Source organism: Necator americanus, chromosome IV (assembly GCF_031761385.1).
Source record: "Necator americanus strain Aroian chromosome IV, whole genome shotgun sequence".
Lineage (NCBI taxonomy): Eukaryota > Metazoa > Nematoda > Chromadorea > Rhabditida > Ancylostomatidae > Necator > Necator americanus.
This window is the reverse complement of record NC_087374.1, coordinates 28986809-29008050: the sequence shown is the minus strand read 5'-3', so window position 1 is coordinate 29008050 and position 21242 is coordinate 28986809. Positions and strand designations below refer to the sequence as shown.

At 38.7% G+C, this 21242-nt stretch overlaps 1 protein-coding gene across 2 annotated transcripts in view; it reads left to right on the top strand.

Moving 5' to 3' along the window:
- RB195_003089 (uncharacterized protein) overlaps nucleotides 1-20619 on the top strand; it is a gene marked incomplete at both ends in the record, with an annotated part of 54035 nt that extends 33416 nt beyond the window's left edge. For both annotated transcript variants that reach the window (XM_064200614.1, XM_064200611.1), the window contains 24 exons: nucleotides 1739-1906; nucleotides 1963-2151; nucleotides 4003-4092; nucleotides 4704-4797; nucleotides 4866-4941; nucleotides 5070-5190; nucleotides 7322-7442; nucleotides 7538-7685; nucleotides 7798-8003; nucleotides 8959-9088; nucleotides 9353-9466; nucleotides 9575-9649; nucleotides 9720-9803; nucleotides 10569-10685; nucleotides 10905-10968; nucleotides 12041-12165; nucleotides 12230-12310; nucleotides 12438-12564; nucleotides 17212-17300; nucleotides 17403-17484; nucleotides 17642-17782; nucleotides 18574-18760; nucleotides 19030-19145; nucleotides 20546-20619. In XM_064200614.1, coding sequence (XP_064056492.1) covers nucleotides 1739-1906; nucleotides 1963-2151; nucleotides 4003-4092; nucleotides 4704-4797; nucleotides 4866-4941; nucleotides 5070-5190; nucleotides 7322-7442; nucleotides 7538-7685; nucleotides 7798-8003; nucleotides 8959-9088; nucleotides 9353-9466; nucleotides 9575-9649; nucleotides 9720-9803; nucleotides 10569-10685; nucleotides 10905-10968; nucleotides 12041-12165; nucleotides 12230-12310; nucleotides 12438-12564; nucleotides 17212-17300; nucleotides 17403-17484; nucleotides 17642-17782; nucleotides 18574-18760; nucleotides 19030-19145; nucleotides 20546-20619 — 2819 coding nt within the window. The remainder of the gene's footprint in view (nucleotides 1-1738; nucleotides 1907-1962; nucleotides 2152-4002; nucleotides 4093-4703; nucleotides 4798-4865; nucleotides 4942-5069; nucleotides 5191-7321; nucleotides 7443-7537; nucleotides 7686-7797; nucleotides 8004-8958; nucleotides 9089-9352; nucleotides 9467-9574; nucleotides 9650-9719; nucleotides 9804-10568; nucleotides 10686-10904; nucleotides 10969-12040; nucleotides 12166-12229; nucleotides 12311-12437; nucleotides 12565-17211; nucleotides 17301-17402; nucleotides 17485-17641; nucleotides 17783-18573; nucleotides 18761-19029; nucleotides 19146-20545) is intronic.
- Nucleotides 20620-21242: the final 623 nt, after the last annotated feature.

The following is a 21242-nucleotide window of genomic DNA, read 5'->3' as shown; positions in this document are numbered from 1 at the left end:
CATCTTTTTCTGCTGCAGGAGGAAACCTGAATCGACCGTAGGGAGGTTGATGAGTCTGGTTCTAGCTCGAAATTTACCGCAGAAAAGATGCTCTCTACGGATTTCCGGTTCCAAATTGCACATTGCAGCATTTCAGTACCTGGTCAAACCCCATTAACCCTATTTATTGCGACAAAATTGCTCGTCATAAATACTTCACAGGAACGCATTATTACTTTTTTGTAATAGAACTGCAATCTTGCATGAAGGTTTGTTTTTACATTTGGCATTTGAGCGGCAGTACGTTTATGAAAGGTGTACTTTCAAGCCGCATACGAATCTTGCGTGGGGTTGTGTATGTTTAATGGGATTTTCGAGGGATTTTTTTTTCCCGGAATTCTCGGAGCAGTGTTCAATGGTAGATTACATAAGAAGTTCACATCTTTATTCAATTTTGCGGAATCTGAAAATTGACCTTTTATCGAGGGGAAGGAAAGAAAAAAGAAAAAAATCTGGAATCGGGGCAGTAACAGGTTCATATGGAATGAAACGACGGGTATCCGAATGAAATGGAAATGGGAAAGTGGTGGTACCTTCTAGAATGGAAATCTCGTATAATCTTCTTACAGAAGTTCAAGTTCGAATGATAATAGTAATAATAACAGTAATAACAGTAATAATATAAGAATACAAAAGTCTTTTTTTTTTCTTTAAGTGTTCATGTTTACGCTAATATTTGCCGGGATCTTTAGGGTTAAGTATTTAAGTGCATCAGTGAAAATGTCATGTAGATGTATTCATCAAAAAAATTAACGAGTGACAAGCTTTTTAAAGCTTTAGTCTAGCTTCCAATGTTGAAAATCTCTTTTAGAATAATGTATATTCTAAATCTTTTGAAGAATAAATAAATTTGTATGCTGGATTTAATAGGATCCATAGTCGATTTCGTTTGAATTTGAGTGTACCCCTGATATCTGCGATAAGAATATTTTGCGGTTTAATTTGTTCTTTTTCACCTACTGGATTGTAAGCATCTTGAAATCCAACCAGAATTTTCTGTTTTCTTGGAACTATTAGTTAATTTGCAACGATTTATGGTGGTTCTGGAATAGTGCTGTAGTTTGTAGCTGGAAGTCAAGGCAGAGTATGATTTTCACAGAATGATCAGTGAGTATCACTAAAGAAGAAAAAAAAGGTGAAGTCGTAAAAGCGTGCAGTTGTTTAGCAAGCAAGCAAATGTTCAGTCGTAATGTTTTCTTTCTTTTCCTTTTTTTATTCGTGCAATAGTCATGTGACATTTAAGTTACCGTTTGTACGTTTTCTCTGATAGCTGTACAACTACTACAATGAGCTGTTTATTTATTCTATTTGAATGAATTAATGAGTAAACAAGTGGTCCTCTGGATACAGTACACTGGCTGTGATTCTTCCACAGTTCTTCTAATTGAGTGAGTCAAGTTGTAGGCGCTAAGTTAATCTGATTCGCTTGATTAAAACTTCGCGCGGCTCAGCTGTAAACAAGTTGTAAACAATGACTAGTAGTGGGTAGTGAGCGGAGCTTCAAAGGGGATCACGAGTTAAAGAGAGAACGAAGGAAAAATCAAAGTAGTAGTGAACTGGATTGAAATTTGTGGAGTTAGAAAGGGTACTTAGAAAAGTTCACTTTAAAGGATCTAACACAGTGGAGAAGTGCATTTCAACAGAAAAATTTCTTTCATTATTGAATAAGATTTATCGCCGATTTCTTCCCTTTTTTCAGAGATGAAAAAACCGAAGGATGGGGACAAATGGGTGATCGAAGCAAATCGGTTGACGATTTATGACGTGAAAAAGGGAATTCATGGTAAAGGAGACAATGCTGTCTATCAATGTAAAGCTGAGAACAAACACGGCTACGTTTGGACTAATTTTTACCTCAATCTACTGGGTACGTACAGGTTATTTCATTTTCTGTTGGAATCCACTAAAGAGTAGTATTTTGAGCTTTCAAACCACAATTGCTCACCGACGCTGGAGAAGTTGAAGCTGTAGTGGGACAGTCGGTGACGTTAGAATGCAAATTCTTCGCTAGTCCCAATGCTGTGATCACCTGGGCAAGTCCCCTGTTGCAAGGAATCGCTCACAACGTCATTCCTGCAAATCCACATGGTGTCGGGAAATTAGTAATACCGAGTAGGTTTCTGTTTTTTTTATAGGTCACTGATTGGTGGCTGGATAGAGAAAACGAACGGAGAGTGATTGTAACTTAATTCATTACTTAATTCCGCCGCCTTTGGTTATATTAAGAGTTACGCTACCTTGGAAAAGAAAAATCTCTGATGTTCGGTTCTTCCTTATCCTTTTAGTAGTTAAAATGAAATGAAACGATTTGAATGAAATTCACATTTGGAATTGATCAGATGAAAACTCCTCTGGCATTCTCAAGTAACCAAACAGTAGTTTCCATGACGTTATAGTTTTTCACCGTAACAAAATGAGGTCGACCTCGATTTTTTTCCAGAGAACACGAAAAAAGAAGAAACGTATTTTGTTTATGTTGCAACATTTTTTCACCGCTTTTCTTATTCCTTTGGTTATTATCAACTTGTAAGGGGCTTTAAAGGCATCACTCCACGAATCGGAGGTGGTACGGATTTCAGGTGGAGTATTCGTATACGGGATGAGAGACTATGGAGACTATTCCGTCCATTCCTTCCTAATTGCCGTAAAAAAACGGCCCGGAAGATACGGCTTCAGGCGTTTTGGCGCACTATTTTCTACAGGGAGTTCGACTGGAGCGCGCCAGCCTTGTGCGGCGCAGCATCTTCCGAGCCGTTTTTTACGGCAATTAGGAAGAAATGGACGGGAATCACCCGTCCATTTCCCTCCATAGTCTCCCATCCCGTATACGAATACTCCACCTGAAATCTGCACCACCTCAGATTCGTGGGGTGATGCCTTTAAAAGCATGAATAAATAAGTAAACAAGCAAATAAACAAAATAATGGACCCGTAGTTGTTTTCATGATCTGCTGTAGAGCCTTGTACTTGTTTCTAGTCGTTGCTACAACTCTTCAAAAGTCTTTTTTTTTGTTGTTGTTCCTTATCTTTTCGCCAAGAAGAGTAATGTGAGTAAAAGCACTATGTGAAATTCAATGGGTAATTTTTTTTTCTCTTACTTTTAGGAGATTATGACGAAAACACGGTTTTAAATGTCACTGTTTTTGGCAACTTAGAGGTGTGCAGTTTGGTTTTTTTTTTTTTTTAAAGTAACAGGAATTGGTGTGTGGACAGTTGGAGATAAGATTAGTATGTTTACATTAACGTGAAGTTTCCGTGCATCAGTACATTTAAGGACGATTTTTTTTTCAAAGCAATTAGAAAGAGGTAGAAATTTTTGATGCTTTTCTATGAGGGACCACGAAAATTCGTCTCTGTTAGGCAAAGAAGTTTCTAGATGTTATTAATAGGTTAGTTTAAAAAAAGAGAACTTCTTGTGAGATAGGAGCTATCAATCTATACACGTTAAAGCGTAGATCTGTTTACCTTATTATTTTATTTTTAATATTTATATATTTGTACCCATTTATTTTACACTTGAATTATATTCATACGTATTTATATAATTTTTTTTGTCAATTTATCTTCCTGTTGGTCATTTACAAAATGAGCATATTCGTTTTTAGACACTTTAAATATGAATGATTTATGCCATAAATCTGTGCGGTTATGAAAAACAGTGAAGTACTCTTGTTTTTTTTTTATTGTAAGGATGGAGCCAATCAGAAAAGAAGTCATTTATAGATCTTTTCTTTATTGAGAAATCAATCATTTGGATTGATCCACCTCACTTTTGTTCATACATTTCTCATCTAAATTAGTGGACCATTCTTGTCATTGGTTGTGCTGGTTGAAAAAGAACTCGTTGTAGTGTTTAAGAATCTTACGTTTCTTTCTTGAATCACTGATTAGATGAGAGCAGTAATCTGTTTGCGCGCCGTTCCGTTCTGCGGAATCTATCAGAAAGTAAGCTTTAATTTCTAGATGTCACACCGGATGCCGAAGGAGAATACGAATGCACGGGCACAAATAAGTACGGACAAGCTAAAGGCGCCGCAAAACTGCTTGTGAGAAGTGAGGATTTTCAAATTCTTCTATTTACTTTTTTATTATTGCATTTCGAGGAAAAATGGAAAAAGGTAACATTATAGGCACCAGATAGTAACGTTATTTTTTGCTAAATTGGAGCGAAATAATTCTCCTACATATTTAGAATTCCCGGACAATTAAACAATTATTTTCACTCACAGAGACCCTCCGTCATCCGATGGGTACACCTTCAATCCAGGGTTTATAGAGTGAAGACCATATAAGAAAACAAATTTTTAAGAATAAGAGGTGAAGGAGAGAAAAGAATTTGAAGTAAAAGACCACTTAAAAAGAGAAGGAAAGAAGAAGAGCAAAGAAAAGAACTTGATCCTGGTAGGGACCAAATTCCGGTCAAATATCAACTATCAAGCGATGTTGCAAATTATTAGTTTAACCAATGCTAAGTAGAGTTCCACGGATCTCCCTCACTAGAGGGATCACAGCCGGTTAGTCGCGAGGCTACGTGGCGCGTCCCCAGGTGGCGGATAGGGGGCTAACCGCGGACCAAAAGCTGGGAAAAAGGTCTTGATTAGGACATGACAAATGTCCTACTAATTCTGTGGTGACGAATAATGTTCACGTACCTGATTTTCCAGAAGCCACTCGCCTGGAGCCGTTCCGACGCCCTGAAGAAGTAAGAATAGCTGGTGAGACCATAAGGCTACCCTGTGAGGCTACTCCAGACGAACGGTATGTACCTGTTCCTTGAACGCTTTATTCGAATTTGAATGCACAAATGCACTCTGGATCCGCTTCAGGCTCGACGTCACATACGAATGGCTCATCAATGGTCAACCTCTGTCAGATGTTCATGTACAGTCTGGACATTACAAGGTGATTAATACGATGTTTCAGAAACATTTCAGGAAGTTTTTCTTTGCGTGATTCCTCATTTAACAAAAAAAAGGAAGAGAAAAGAAGGAAAAGATGACTTTTGATGTTCTTTATGCTCTCTGTTCCAGGTGGAGAGTGACCATTCATTACTTGTCAACAATCCCACACAGTACGACTCGGCCAAGTACAAGTGCGTAGCAAGTACGAAACTCGACAAAGTAGAAAAAGAAGTTCAGATTCAAATCAAAGGTTAATCTTTTGGTGATATTTTCTAATTCTACCAAAGAATATGATTCGGGACACTGTGTCGGCTTCATTCCTTAGTTTCGAACTATGAAAACTGAGATCCCTAAGCAATTCTATACTCTGTTTCCTTTAAAAGCATCACCCCACGAGTCTGGGGTGGTGCGGATTTCAGGTGAGTTATGCCCATACGGGGTCGTAGACTATGGGGAGGAGGGTGATTCCGTCCATTTTTTCCTAACTGCTGCAAAAAAAAAACGGCGCGGAAGGGGCGCCGCGTGCACAAGGTTGGCGCGCTTCAATCGAACTCGTTGCAGAAAATAGCGCCCTGGAACGTTGGAAGCCGCATCTTCCGGATAGTTTTTTACGTCAGTTAGAAAGAAATGAACGGAATCACCCTTCTGCCCATAATCTACGACCACGTGTAGGCGTAAAGGCACGAAGTTTATTATGATGGGATCTCTATGAGGAGATATAGGGCTTCGAAGTGTAGATTAACGAGTATGAGCGTGACCCTGCTAAATTCTCCGTAATTCTCCCGAAAAAAGGCGTTAGTTCCCACCAGGAACGTGAGAACGCACCGCGCCGCCCACAAGCGAGCGGTCGACGATCAATGTGGTCTCCTCAGCAGTCTATTCGAGTAGCTGAACCATTAAATACATTTACTCACTTTATTTTTCATTTCATTTTTATTTACAGGAAGTTCAATGAATCGGCTGGTGAGGGGATCAGAACATGCACAAGGGTGTCAGTTAGAGCGGTACCAACGCTATTAGAGGGGAATGTGACCACACTCACACTCGTAATCTATACCCGAAATTCTATATTCGCTCACAAAGACGCCAAAATCGTCAATTTCGTGATATGCTACCTTTAATTTTCTGTCTGTGTTATGTCCTCATCTTGCTAGCCTCATAGAAAATAATCACTGAAAAATATTTGGAACAAGGAACAATACAAAAATAAAATTCCTCCACTGTTTTCATCTTCACGCTTGGATAATTTTGTTAACTCGTAGAGTTGTTTTCGTAAATTAGTGGAGAATTCTCGGATTCCATAGCTACTTTTAATTTGAAAAATTGTGGCAAATGCTAGAAATACATTGAGGGAACGATTAGCTCTTTTTCGGACTTTATTATTCTTTTCTAGAAACACAAAGGTTTACTATCACTGTTGATATGGAAATTATAAGAAATATTGGGGTTTGACGCAGAGGTCTATTGCGTTTCCGTAGTTTAGGTAAATTTTTACAGCTCTCTAAGTTCAGTACATTGCTCATGTTAATTGTTAGTATTATTTTATTATATTAATTGCCGCGTTGCGGCTGTTTGAGGTTGAAATTTGAGGTGTAACTTCAGGGATACCGTACGCGGAAATTCTTTTTTTTTTTTATTTGCGTATTTTCAACCTGACTTTTGTGAGATATTCCCTAATATGAAGGGTCTTCCGAAATTTCCTAATACCTTTCAAAGATGATTTATGGGTACTTTCTTCCTCCCTTTGTTTCCGATCAAATTTCAAAGGAAAAATTTTCGAATACCTTTTAAAGATGATTAATTGATACTTTCTTCCGGTTTTTGTTGCTGATAGGAGGAAAATTTCATAGGAGTGATTCTCATGAAAAGACGGAGTTCATTATTTGAAATTATTCGGGCTGCCTATATTTATGCTGAATTTTCTATTTCATGGACTTTTTTTCACTACTTTTATAGCCTTTGGTAGCTAGAAAATTAATGAATCCTTTAATCAGCTCAAATGCCACATAATGAATTTAAATTCTTTCCATAATGAGTTTTAAATCCTTTAAAGGATCTTCGTCATTACATAGTGCAGTCAGATATGCAAAGGTTGGCTCACTTGCAATAGTTTTCTGACAGTCTCCTCCAAAGATTAATTCTCAGAATGTCTCAATCCTCCAGTTTACCTAATGATTCTTTTTCTGCGAATCTAAATACAACAAGAAAGTGAAATTTGTGCGACTACTGGTTGGCAGCACCTGTCACATGTCTTTTTTTACTTTTAACGATTATAGGAAAAAAGACGTTTACTGGAAACAGGAAGCTGACCACCGTAAATAATTGGCTTGATTTTCACGCAATTTGACGGATTTTGGAAAGGAAAAAGTTGCTGTTTCCAGATGTGCCAGTACCCGTGCACTCTGCATACGTAAGTAAGTGTGACGCGGACTCGCAGTCGGCTGAGATCAGTTTCGAACACATGGAACCGGCTGACACCGTCTCGCCCGTTAAGGAATTCTGGTACGTGCCGTGCAATTTGTTCTTTTTTTTTGTTCCTGTGGAGACACTGAGTTAGGAAGTTTTTTTTCAACATTTCCTAGATTAATTTTCTTAAGGGTTCAATACCAAATGGATAGTGAAACTGAGGGTACTCAATGGCGAACACATCCAGTACCTGTACAAGCTCATCCGAATGACCGAATTGAAGGAGATCAAAGGATGGTCAGTGGGAAAGCCACTGTTGCACTGCAACCATTTGGACATGTGAGTTCATTTTTCGTTTGTTCAGAACAAGCGCCGATACTCTCTCGATCTTGTATAGCCTTTTTTTTGCGCTGCATTGACGGAATTCTCCACTCAACAATTTCTATTTCAGTACGTTTTTCGTGTTTTGGCTCGAAACGGTGTTGGCGATAGCTCACCGACGAGAGTAAAAGACGTATGTATAACTCCACCAAAACAACCGGATAGGAACCCAGCTGGAGTTTGGGCGAAAGGCGCTAGCCCTGAAAATATCGTCGTTCATTGGCGTCCTATGGCTCGAGAAGAATGGAACGGGAAGAACTTCCACTACAAAATAAAGTGAGACTCAGGAATCTTTTTTTTTAGCAATTTGATGCAACGAATAGGAAAGTTCTTTGGTTGTGACAGTTTATTACACAAACAGACTCCTCTTTTCTCTTTTTCTCGGAAGTGTCCTCTACACTTCCCAAGTTTTACCAGAATTTTTTTTTCTGGTAATATATATATATATATATATAATCCTTGTGCAAAGATTCATGCAGTGAACTTCGCAGTAATCAGCACAAAATTAAATCGATCCGCCGAACGCGTTCAACCGAGCTCCAGCGATGCCTAGACAAATCCGGACACTTCCGCTCCAAGTGCCTTATAACTGTAGCAAAATTCTGCCATCTGTAGATCCCTGAGGGGCAAGATACCAGTGCCCGCCTTTGCCGCGGATGCGTTGCGTGAACTCGGTTGAACACGCACAGGAACAACTGCATAAACTTGACTCTTTCTCAAAAAGTGTTTTTGTCCTTGTGATGGAGGAAATTTCAGTCCATTTGTAAGTCTTCGAGGCTGATAAATGCAGTTGGGAGGTAATCATCCACTTTTGGATGAAAAATTGCCTTGTCTATTCCTGAAGTGGAAAAAATCTGGCAAAAAAACGTGAAAATCGCCGAGACGTCCAGATGGCAAGATGTAGAGCTGATCGTTGCGTGTATGATTATCATTATTTTAACAAGGCACGCTAATTCTCAATGGACCTCGGCTTCTGCCCATATGTATAAAATTTTTCAGTCATGGGAGAGGAGGGGGGGAGACACTATTTTTTTAGGTTACCAAAACCTTTCCTTATTTTTGGATTTTTTTCAGCTGACTCTTTTTTTTAGATTCAAAATTGCTCTAATAATCAGAAAGTTGTTGAAACTGCGTATTTCTATGTATTTTGCTGGGAAGAGACTCGTTAAAATTCATTTAAATTGTCATGCACATTTTCTTTTCTGCTTCTCATCCTTCCTGATTCTTTTAGGTACCGTCCATCTGAAGGTGGTGACGGCGAGTGGAAGGAGGTGCAAGTGAACGATCCGTTTGCTGATCGTTATACTATCACCTTAGACGATGACAAGGACGCAAAACCTTTCCAACCTTATGAAGTCCAGGTGAGCTTATTGAGTGTGCTTCGTGTTTCACCATTTATGACCTTTTCTTTGCACTTTTCTTGTTCTTTTCTTTTTCCTTTAACCTCTGATTGCACTAGTAAAAAAATCAGTAGTTTTTTTTTTTCTTGGGAAAGTTTTTCCCTGAAAAGACTTCTTCTTGGAACATTTCGAGCATTCGCATTATTTTATTCATTTATTTGTTTATTCTTCGTTTATTTAAGTTTTGTTTCATTCTCACTTGAACTAAACCCTAGTTTTCTACAGGTACAAGCTGTAAATGATGAAGGCCAAGCCAACATTGTGCCGGAGACTATACAGGGATACACTGGCGAAGGTGTCCCTAGTAGTATTCCTGGCGGATTTCGTGTTGTTAGCAAGGTGAATGTGAGAACTTACCTGGGAAATTACTTTATCTATCAGATTCTATAAGATTTGTAGCAGCTTTTCCCATTACTAGTTGTCCTAGTTAGCATTCCCGAATTTCAGGATGGGACCACCGCAACATTCGCATGGAATCCTGTGGATCCAAAATCAGCGAATGGAAACTTCACTGGATATAAGGTGTGTTTTAGGAAGAGTTCTATGACTTTTTCAGCAAAAATATAGAAAGCACTGGATGTTGTATTTGCAGATAACTTATTGGTACGATGAAGCCGAGGGAGAAGAGGAGACGAGCGACGTTGAAACGAAGTTCCGATTCAAAAGATCTGACAGGGTACGTTATTTGGTTTCCAGAACATCCATACGAGCAGATCATCTATGGATTTTCATGGGTTACTGTAGATTTGATAAATAGAAGACGGTTGTGGCAGAAGTTTTGAGAATAATAAAAGAATTGCGATAAAAAAGTACATGTCAGTTAATTTCGAGTGGCAAAGATGAACTTACAAAGTGTTTCGTTTAGTTCTTCATTTCTCAGCAATAGAAGTGCGAGAAAATTCCATTTGGGAATGTTTTAGTTTTCGACTAACTACAAGTAAATTTATGAAGGAAATATTCTCAATTTTGTTTCCAACTAGTCATCTAAATTGAGGAAATGTCATAATAATAGCATGTTTATTTTTCTTCGCATGAATATGTAGTATGACCAATTATATGATTTACTTAAAAATAACATATTTTGGGGGCTAAATGGTCAGTAAAATGATTTTTTAGGGCAACAGTGAAAGTCATGTTACTTGTATAAATTGTTAAATACTGTAGGGGTTACTATGACTTTTCTTGCCGCAATGAACGTAAATTACAGCAAGTGAGAAATCATATCTCTATTTTTCCAAGATATAGATCTGGTAGCTAAGAATTACAGGAATCATTGTGGTGGACTCTAACCAATCACTGTTTCAAAAATCTTTACATAACTAAGTAAACAAATTATTTATTAATGTACTTGTACCATTTAATATCTAAAATCTAGTTCCACTTTTAGAAAATTCGCATTCATGTTTCGCCATAGGTACTGTATTTGAGAAAAAATTTTCAGGCGGTGAATAAACGAGATGTCGAGAGTAGGCGAAGAACGATCGTTTTCGGTCCAAAGGCCACCACAGGAACGGTCACTGATCTAAAGCCGGACACAGTGAACTACGCAACGATTCAGGTCATCAAATAAATATAAATAGTAAACAACGAGTATTGGTATTGCATTTTCCATATCATCGAAACGTTGTGAGATGATTTTGAGAGTGTATACCTTTTTGTTACGTGAATTTCTAGTCATCTAGTGAACCGTAGTGATTGCTCGGTTTTTACGAGAAAATAAATCTGTATCCTGCTTATGTTTTCATCGAATATGTTGCCTACTAACACCTTATTTCAGGTGACAAATAGCGCCCACGAAGGTGAACCGAGTGAAGTGATTCAATTCCGCACCGCGGAAGGCGGTAGGTCCTTGGTCCCTTTCAAATTTAACTGTGGATTTTTTTCTGTGAGGACTTCTAACTAACTAATTTTATTTTGGTGTTGTCTTGAAATTTTCTCTCCCTATGGAAACGAGGGTGTATCATAACTGTTATCGGAACCCTCTATCAGGAATTGAGGGATTTTAGTGCTGTCATTTATAGTTTTCTCTTCAGACTTCGTGTTTATAGAAAGGTTTTTGTGTCTTACCATTTCCACGGGGTAAACGAATTGTTAGAGTCAATTTAAACAATTTTTGCTATCCATCGGATAGCACGCAATTGCTTTTCGTTTTCAACATCTACAGTAACCAAACTCCTGGAAATTCTTCCTTTAAGCGATCATCAAAATCTATCAAGTGGTTCATTATTATTTTCTCTCTATAGAATTTATACTTTGGTTATCGGAAACCGTCTAAAGTTCCTTTCAAATCATACTTACCGCCACATTCTCTGGAAGAGCAAGAAAGGTTACTGTTCCATGAATATGCTTTGGATATCAAAGTGATTTCTAGGATTTTTTTAGGACTTCAGGATTTTGTGAACAGAGTTGTGAACTGTATATAAATGTTGCACAGGAGACATTTCGATATTGTAAAAATACATTAAGACAATATATTTACTTCTTCTTTCCTTATTACACAGTTAACGAACAGAAATGTGACATTAATTAGAGGTCGAAATCCTGTTTTCAGTATTATTGAAGCATAAAAATAAGCAAACTAGAAATGGAAATTTCCGAATTCATTAGTGAACTGAGCTCTGAATAAGTGACACTTTTGAGTTCATTTTTCGAATCCTTTTCGAATGTTTTAAATTTGATTTTTCAAGGTGAAATTTTTCCTCAAATATGCAAGAAAAAATGCAAGAAAAATAACCAACCTATTTTAATAGTAGAATCTGGAGCAGGAGCGAGAGAACAGAAGAAAGAATCGAGTAGTAGATTTCCTGTGGGAGCAGTAAATAGACGAAGGAACAAAGCTTCCAAGTTTTAAGTAGCAGAAAAAAGCGTAGCTTCAAACCGAAGCAATAAAATGTAATGCCCGAAAGTTTTTAGTTCCATCTCCTGTACGAGGCCTTCGAGCACATCCAATGAATCCTCGCGATACGGAAGAGAAGGCGATCGTGCATCTGATCTGGAGAAGACCACGGCGGCCGAATGGAAAACTTCTCAAATACGTGGTAGGTATTAATTCAGTATTTTCGAAGTGTTATTTCCAATGTTCTCTTCTATCTCCACGTTCAGATCGAACATTGCCGTACAGAGAACGGACGAGTTGTTGAAAAAGACTGTCCGAAGCAAGATGTCGACGCCGATCAAACACAGGTACAGACTGTTGTTCATGGTTCTTTGTTGTTTTCGTTTTCTTCAACGGTTTTAATAAAGGGAAAAGAGCGAAATGTTATGTTTTGCATTCTTTCGCAGTGTTATCTATACTTTCTCATATATTTAGATTCGCCTATCGGGTTTGGAATTCGAAACACCCTATCGTTTCATTGTGAGAGCACAAACAAGCGCGGGAGAAGGTGATCCGAACAGTGCTGACGCAACAACACTGCCTGAAGTGGTAGCCGCTGGAGGTTAGCAGTTCTTTCGTATGCATGGGCAATTCCAGAGTTTTATGTTTATTGAGGAGAGCGAAAGTGAGGAAAATGTCGCATTTTCTCCACCGAAGAGTGCTCTTTAGGCAATGAAGATATTCTTCATTGGGAAAGGATGTGGAATTAGTGGAAAAATGTAGCGCTGGTTTTAGCGTTGATCTAAAACAGCGCCGGTAAACATTAAGATATAACTCTAGGAGTGATTTCGGAGAATTACATAGGAGGAGGAGGCCACGATAAGTTTTCCGCTGGACTATAATGAGATGAGTAGTCACTCGGACAACTCTATTAATAAGATGACGAATTTCTTCGATAGTTTCCATTGTCCTGAAAATCAGTTCTGTATCGGATTTCTTATTCGTGGAGTATTAGAGTAAATAAGAAAGTGTCGCGCTTTTGACAAATAAAGGTGGGAAAGGTGAAGAAATTCACACGCAAAAAGTTTCGTGGTTGTCTCAATCTATAATATTTAGAAATAGGAGGAAATTCTTCAGTGCTTCACTAGTGATTGTGATTTTCTTCAGACTATTATTCTGCGTTTGTTTCGCAAGGTTTGTCAGTGTTTGTGTGTGTGCCGAATAGCGCTTATGTGTAATGTCGGGGCGTATGCTTTTAATTTTGTGCTGCAAAACTTCATTATTTCCTAGAACTAAATTATCAAATTGTACTGTTGAGCATTTCGGCGCAACGCAAAGTTGCGTACAATAGGATAGCCCGGCTAATACACTACTTAAAATCAGCGAAAGTCCCGCTGAATTTTGATTAATCTGTTAGTATGCAGTAGTATGATTGAAATGTCGACGCAGAAGGGATTGGTTCAGCCGCCGAAGCCGACGGAATTTGTTTGCGATGTACTACGCACGCACGTGTATACGCCCGTTGCGGGAACGGACATTCTCTCTATCGGGCACTTGTTTATGACATAAACCGTTGGAGGTCGGCCGCACCTTACTTTCACCCTAACATTGTTGATTCGGGTCAACTGGGAGAGTTACCCGATTTTGTTGGCGCTTGGAAGTCATTGATTTTCGCTGCTGTCTTGGAAAATTTCATTTGCAAACGTTATTTCGAGGAAATTATGGTGACTGGTCTCAAAAATAAGAAAGAAAGTCAAAGGAATTTTACATGACCCTACAGTAATTAGTTGCAGAAATACATCATGCCTTTGCAGCTGGAAAAAGAACTTTGAAGGAGGCTGCAGGCTGAAGAAAAATGAAATGAATTATGGGTGGAATGAAAAGTTTATTATTGCCTTCCTTTGAAATATTTTTCCTCTCTGGGTTCTGTCCATAGAAGGACAGAATGGTTCTTAAAAACCTTTATTAAAAGAGTCGTGAAAACGCGTTGAATAAAGTAAGTAATATAGTTTGAAGCGGCAAGGCTCTACCCGATTCGCCTCAAAACTTGACAGTCATTCGCCGACAACCTACTCTCACACGATAATATCCAGATTCACACAGGACTAATTATGTAGTCCCTCACACTGATATCTTAGCCCCAACAACGTCTACTCGAGGCTTTGTTTCGCTTTTCTGCTGCTGCCATATTCGCGCCCCTTGGTCACGGGGCGTGGTCAACGAAGGCAGGCCGACGGACGGGGCTCAGCTGTGCGCCCCTAATATACACCCAGTTGGATTTCCGCACCCCTTCGATACCAGAGCCGAAGTCGTCGTCGGGTGGTTGGTTCGGGTGCGAACTTGAGCAACCGCAACTCCGAGAGTCCATTCGACGCTATCGACCCCCTATTTTGTTAACTGACGATTCCTAATCTCGTCAGTCCAGCAATATCCATTGTTCATTCGCTTCAAGGACATTGTCACAATGTTGCCAAGAGCTTGTGCAGTGCTCTTCCTAATTCTACTTGTGCCACCCTGTGGTAGTCAGGATAATACTCAAGGTTTCTTCTTTTAGCGTTTTAAGATGTACTACTCTTTAGAATCTACCGCAATAGAATCGAGGATAAGTGGTTAGCCGTAATCACGATTCTGAAAATTGCCAAAGTTACACTCTTGATAGTGTTCTTCTCGTTCTCATACATGTATTGCCCTTCAGTGCACTGAAAATTATGTTTCTGCTCTCGAAGCTGCAGCTGAGTGGCTGCAGCATGCGATGAAGACAAATGTTTCGCTCGATTTCGCGTTTCTACGTTTCTTTCACTGGCAAATTGAGAAGTTGTTACCCTTTTTGTAGAATAGACTCCTTTTTAGAGGAAAACTGATTCCCAAGAGATCACTGGATAACGGCCAGTAATGTTATAAATCTCGGATATCTTCTTTAAATTTTGTTCCTGGAAATATTAGGAAAATATTACTGGCAAAGATATGTTTTCCGCCCAAAGAATGTAGAAACATGCATAAAACATGATATAGAATCACAAACGTATTATTTTATGCTTTCTTGAAGAGGTTACCGAATGAATTACTCAAAATTGTGAAGGTACAATTGTATAACCGAACAAAATGCTGCTAATTCAGAGTTTGAGTTATTTACTAATTACTAATTATTTACTTATTTACTAATTTATTGCTTCCTTGCTTCATTACTTGTATTAACCGTGTCTGAAAGTTGAGCTCGCTACTTACGGAGCAAAAGAGCAAATTCTCAAAAATTTTAATGGCTGTTTGGTTATTTTTTAAATGAAAAAGAGCTTTAAAACGTTGTAAATATAATTAGAAAATTCCTCTTAGTAGATTCAAACAGTAGAACACTAGCCATTTTAAATCGAAGTAAGGGTTTGAAATTTTGGAAGCTGATGTAAAAATGAAGCACTTTTGCGCGTTTCTTTTTCATTAAACCTTCAGCCTACGTCATTTCGTTTAATAGCAGTATCCTATCATTTTCTAGCGGTTTCATTCCGTTCTTTCATTATTCTCCAAGTTTTTGCTGAAGTTTTTCTTGCGATAGTGCGCAAAGGGAGACCTTTAAATTGTGATTACGATGATGTTGATGACGGCGATGGGCTCTTTATACGCATCGATTGCACAGCAATCCTTGCACAGCAAAGGATTATGACGGGGAAATAGGCAATCGGTTAATTAGTGCACCACCGACTCGTAATGCATGCATACAGCATGCAGGTGCCCTTTGTCGTACACACTTTGTAATTCTCAGTGCAATTCCAGACAGGCGACTAGCTGTCTGTCTGTGCTCCACTCACTCATTCTGGAAGTGAAATAAGGATGAGCTTTTTCTTTGCACACATGAAGCCTGGCTGCAGGCTAAAAACCTACCCGTCTGCTAGCTCTCCGTCTTGATAGTGACATGTACGAACGACGAGCACTTTTAAGAATCTTGATATAGAGCGGTGGGAAAAGAGCGATAAAGAAAGGATATAGAATGGTGGTGGGATTCATTTGTTTGGAAAAAGGATAGTGAGCTTGACATATGGAAAAAGTGTTTGGGAAAAACCCGGCTCTGCTGTCTCAGGAATAGTACTTTTCCTGCAAAATCAATCCTATTTCCTACGAAATACTGTAAATACGCTTGGTTTTTATTGGTGGATTAAAGATTTTTTTCTTTTTTATGGAAATAGCATTAAGAATTTCCACAAGATATAGTGTATTCTTTGACATAATAACAATCTTTAGCATGCTTTACATTATGCATTAACACTGAAATAATAATACCACCGTCATTATGATATAAAAGCGCCGATAGGTGAGAACAAGAAGAAATCAGAGAAAATTTAGAAATGTTGTTGATCAGGAAAATCGCGCTTTACTTCAAGTTGTTTTCCTCTCTCCTCCCTACTCTCAATAAAGCAGTGGGTTTAATCAATGAAAAATTTCTTAGTATGGAAGGTTGCTGGCAGCGTAGGTTTATCTCCTTCTCCGGGTTCTAAAAGTTAAGTGCGTAAAAAAATTGAGGTTTTCCTAAAAAGCCTACGAGAATCTTTTGGATATAATATAGAAACTAACAATATTTTTAATAGCGGTTGCTAGCGCAGTTAATAGTGCTTCCTTCCTGAGACGAGTGTTTCTTCCAACCCAATAGGTTTGAACTAAGTACTCAAGCTCAAATTCACTTCAGTTCACCTCAAAAGAATTCAGGAGGGTAATTTGAGTTCGATTTAGTCGTTGTAGTCAAGTCAAAGCAAACCGGAAGGCACCGTTATAGTTGCGACGCATGCAATAACATGCTGATTTCTGGCTATTATGAAAATGAAGCAAGTAACAAACCAAATAAGCGTTGAGTCGTGGCGGTGTTGGTTCAAAGATCTGCTGCCTTCCGAAAGAAAACCTGGAAGATATTAGCGAGCCGGTGTCCGGTTACAGGTGTTAGTATAAGCAGATGCGGAGGTGTCTGTTATGTTTAACAATCACACATTTTGATGGATTTGTTTTGGCCATGCATCAGATCTGGTTACCGATTTTTCTGAAAGGTGTGAAGCTTGCAGGACGTCAATAAAGTCACCAGTGGACAACTCCGAACCGAGTTCTTTATGCCTTAGCATAGGTCCCAGACCACGTCTCATGAGGAGAAAAATAAACCGTTAACTCAAAAGCGCAGTACAGCAAAATACCCTTAATGTCGTCAAGCATACTCAAAAAGAATCTTGAAGAGAAGATGTGTAGATCTTTTTAAGTTCCTCAGCGTTTTCGCTCAACTAATACGTTCTTTATTCAGTGGATCCGAGCACGCCATCCTTTTTTGAGAACGAAATTGGTGACGACTATTTCAACGTCACTTTTAGCCCATCCAAATTCGATGAAGAGGTATGTTACGTAATTCTTCTGTTTTTAACTTTATCTCTCTCTTTTTACATCGCCCTCCATTTAAATTTCCCTTCCTTTTCGCTTTTAACTCTTATCGTATAGGAACGCCGACCCGTGGGAAACACATTCTTTGTACAGTACCGAGAAGCAGATACGGAGGAATGGAAGCAAGTCCCGCAAGAAGGTATGTTTAATTGGTTTCTGCCTTCTTTAGATGCTATTTATGTTCTTCTGTCATATTTGTCGCCTTCCAATAATGCCGATGTTGTGGTTGTCGTAGCAACGAAGCAGACAATCGCTGCTATTTAACTGCTTTTCGTGACATCGAGAAATTATTATAGGTGACGATTTGACCGTGCATGTTGGCGATTTGAATCCTGGCACAAGATATGAAGTACGAGTAGCAGCACTACAGAAAGACCCCAGCGGTGAAGAAAGAGAAACGTATTCCCCATCGAGTTTCATAACAACAACCGGAAGATGTGAGTGCAAAGATTATCCATTAATATACTGGAACATCATAGAATTTCGAAAAAAAAATTATATTTGAAGATTGACCTCTACTAATCAATTAAAACGCCGAATTGTTGCTGTTTGCAAGAAATAACGTTGTGAAAATTTCTGCCTTCTTTCGATTTTATTTTAAGGATGTTAATGAGACCATAACATGAACAAATCATAATTATGTACATGGTACTTGTAAATGATCCTCAACTAGATACCCTCAAATGGGTTGTGATCAAAAGGTTTCTTCGAGATATCGTAATTTCCATACACTTAGCACGTGAAAAATTACGCTACGTTCGTCTCCGTAAGACGATTTTTGTTTTCCATCGATCTCTGCATTTATGTATGCGTTCGGTGATTTTGGCAGGATCACATTTTCTACATAAACCATTCAGTTATTTCTCCCTCTTTCAAATATTAGTAATTTGATTGAGTTGTGATTTCTTAACTCCTGTGTCCTTTAAAAAAAAGTGCTACCGTTATGACATACGATGAGGTAACACAGAAGATTTTTTTTTGCAGCCCAAACTCGCCAAGTAACCCTCCGATTAACCCAGTTGTAGACATTTTTCTAGGGAAACCTGCAAAGTGCTTATTTTTATCTTATTTTTGTAAGCATATGATTAAGATATTGTTTTCTTCGGTTTCGATGCTTTCACGTGCTTTGGGGAGAATCGTTCCTCCTATGCTTCTGTACTGATCCATTTCTCGTTCAACCTTATCCATCACAAAATCACGTAAAATTCCTCGAAACAACCTTTTTCAGCTCCAAGATCAGCTCGTTTATGGTGGCTTCTACTGATCCTACTGATACTGCTCCTATTGCTCTGTATCCTGTGTATGGTGTGCGTTGCACTACGACATCGTGGTCAAAACTATCCCGTATCGCAGAAGGAACGTGAGCAAGGCCGTGAACCAATTCTCGCCAAACAGCACTTTGGCGAATATAAGAAGTGTGTTTATTCAGCTGCTGCGCTTTCGGCTCTTTCTATTTTTTTCTATTCTTGGCGTGCCATTTCGTGAGCGTTTCTTCATGGATCAATGTGTGGTCTGCTCTTTTTTTCCCGCTCACGCGTGCTGCTCATACTCTCGGCTGCAACAGTTGTCGATTTCACGAGCATGTGTCCGAGTCTTGCATTAAAATCCTACAACTACTCTTTTGACGAGCAAAACTGAACCAATGAAATTAGTTTTTGATCTTCAACTATGAGAATTTGTTTAGTGATGATGACGAGAAGCGATCTTTGACTGGAAGTAAAGCGGAATCCGAGACAGATAGCATGGCTGAATACGGTGACACCGATCCAGGACGATTCACTGAGGACGGAAGCTTCATCGGTGGGTTACTAATCTGAATTTTTGCGTTCCTCTTCTAGTTTTTGGCTCAATGGGGGTTTAATAGGCTTTAAAATGTGGTAGAAGCTGAAACAGTTGAACCTCGTTGTTATTTTCAAGCAATGACATTCTTGGACTTTATCTTTTGTTTTTGGATTTTTCATTGCACTTCCAGACTTTTCTGAAAAGTGAATTATTTTCTTTTTCTATTTTTGCACTGAAAATCTCGAAGCGATTGATCTTCTCGATTTCTTCAGACTACATATAAAAGCGAATTAAATAGTCATGCTTCAATTTTCCGGTGTTGACAAATTTAATGTTAGTCATAAAAAAATTTTTTAACTTATTTCTGATATTAAGATCACAAGCGCTAATAGTAAGTAAATGAAACTGAAATACTGGATAAATGACTAAATAGTATGAATTTTAGACTCGAGCCTAATACAATTTCTCTTGGTTAATGTGAGAAAAAATTTCCATTGTTTCATGGCAATGTGCCATTTTTATTTCTATTAAATAATTTGCTTGTAAGCCATAAGCCGTGGAATATGTGTGTATGTATTCCTGGAAAGAAAAGAACGTTTGACGTCAGTAGTGCTATAAGAATAGCTCTTTATAGCTTTTTAAACTAAATAATGACAAATATACGTGTACTTCTTAGTGCTTAACTTGATTTCTTGATTTTTCGGACGTCATTCGATTTGCGTAATCGGACACATGTGAACGACATATTATGGAGAAAAAAATCCTGGAAACAGTTCCTTTCGCATCCCAAAATACGCGTTCCCTCCCCTATGTGCAGCAGACGTGAAGCTGCTAGCTGGCAGCATTCGTCCGTAAAAGGGCAACTAAGCTGATTGCTCATTTGGCTTCCGCGGCTAGCAGCAGAATGATTTTTGCAGAAAGATGAAATGGGACATCTATTATTAGCAAAAGTTCAGCAGAAAAAGCAGCAAGAAAAATGAATTTTTTCCATGAAAGTTTGAGGAATCATGAAAGAAAAACAGGGAATTTGCTTTTTTCATAAAAATGTGCGCGTATCCTATCTTATTGTTTTGTCGCGTGAGAAAAAAGGGTATAGATATTCTTATAAATATTTATAATACAAACCTACAAATTATTGTCCCTTACTTCCATATATTCCTTTAAGAATGAATCCTCTCTTTATACCGAACAAAATTTTGGTGCATCTAAACCAATTATAATTGTGAAAAGTGGATTCTGTGGGTAGACAGGATTTTTTTTAGATCTAATTCAAAGTCTTGATAATGTTGCGATTTTTTTTTTGCCAAAAAGAACGTTTAGTCTGTCTAAGATGTATTGGAAAATAGGGGATAGGCAGTCAGATTTTCTTTTGTGTTAGAGCAACTGTCACTTAAATGGCGAATGTATATAATGTTTAGGTCAATACGTTCCCGCAAAGACGTTGATGCCACCAGAGAGGCCGGAGAAGGGAAGCACGTCGACATTTGTGTAGATGCGTGCGCAGGTGTGCGTCCGCTACTAGCGCCCGGTGATTGCGACGCGCTCCGCCTAGCGGGGTGCGTCGCTTGTGGTGACAGTCGACTTCGCGGTGGTTCCGTGTCCGTCTTTGTTGTTGAAGGGGGCCTGGAAACACACAAACACACTCACACACATTCCTATTTGTGCGATGATAGCTTGGTGTGTTCACGTCTGTGCGTTGCAATGTGCTCGGGTAGGGAGTTGTCAGTCTGTGGTTCGGTGGCGTTCTGTTCTCGTTTGATCTCCGTTCACCGAACCAACATCAAGACCGACATGGCCCCTCTCTTATAGTTGTTGTTATTTTCTATTCTATTGTATATCTCGCATATGAATGAGTTCAGTTATTATTTTGAATAATTCTGATTTGCTACTGATCAAGTCATTGTGTCTCGATTATCGATTTGCCTTTATATTATCGCTCTCCAATTCTTTCTATATGAATCGATTACTCGCCCTAATCAACCAGTGTTTTGGCTAGTTTCTTATTGTTCACGTGAAGAAAGAGAGGCTGCACCGACTGTAGGACATCCAAGTAAATCCACACACACTGCCCTCACAGTCGATCTCTTTTCCCGAACTACTCGTTCGACGTTCTTC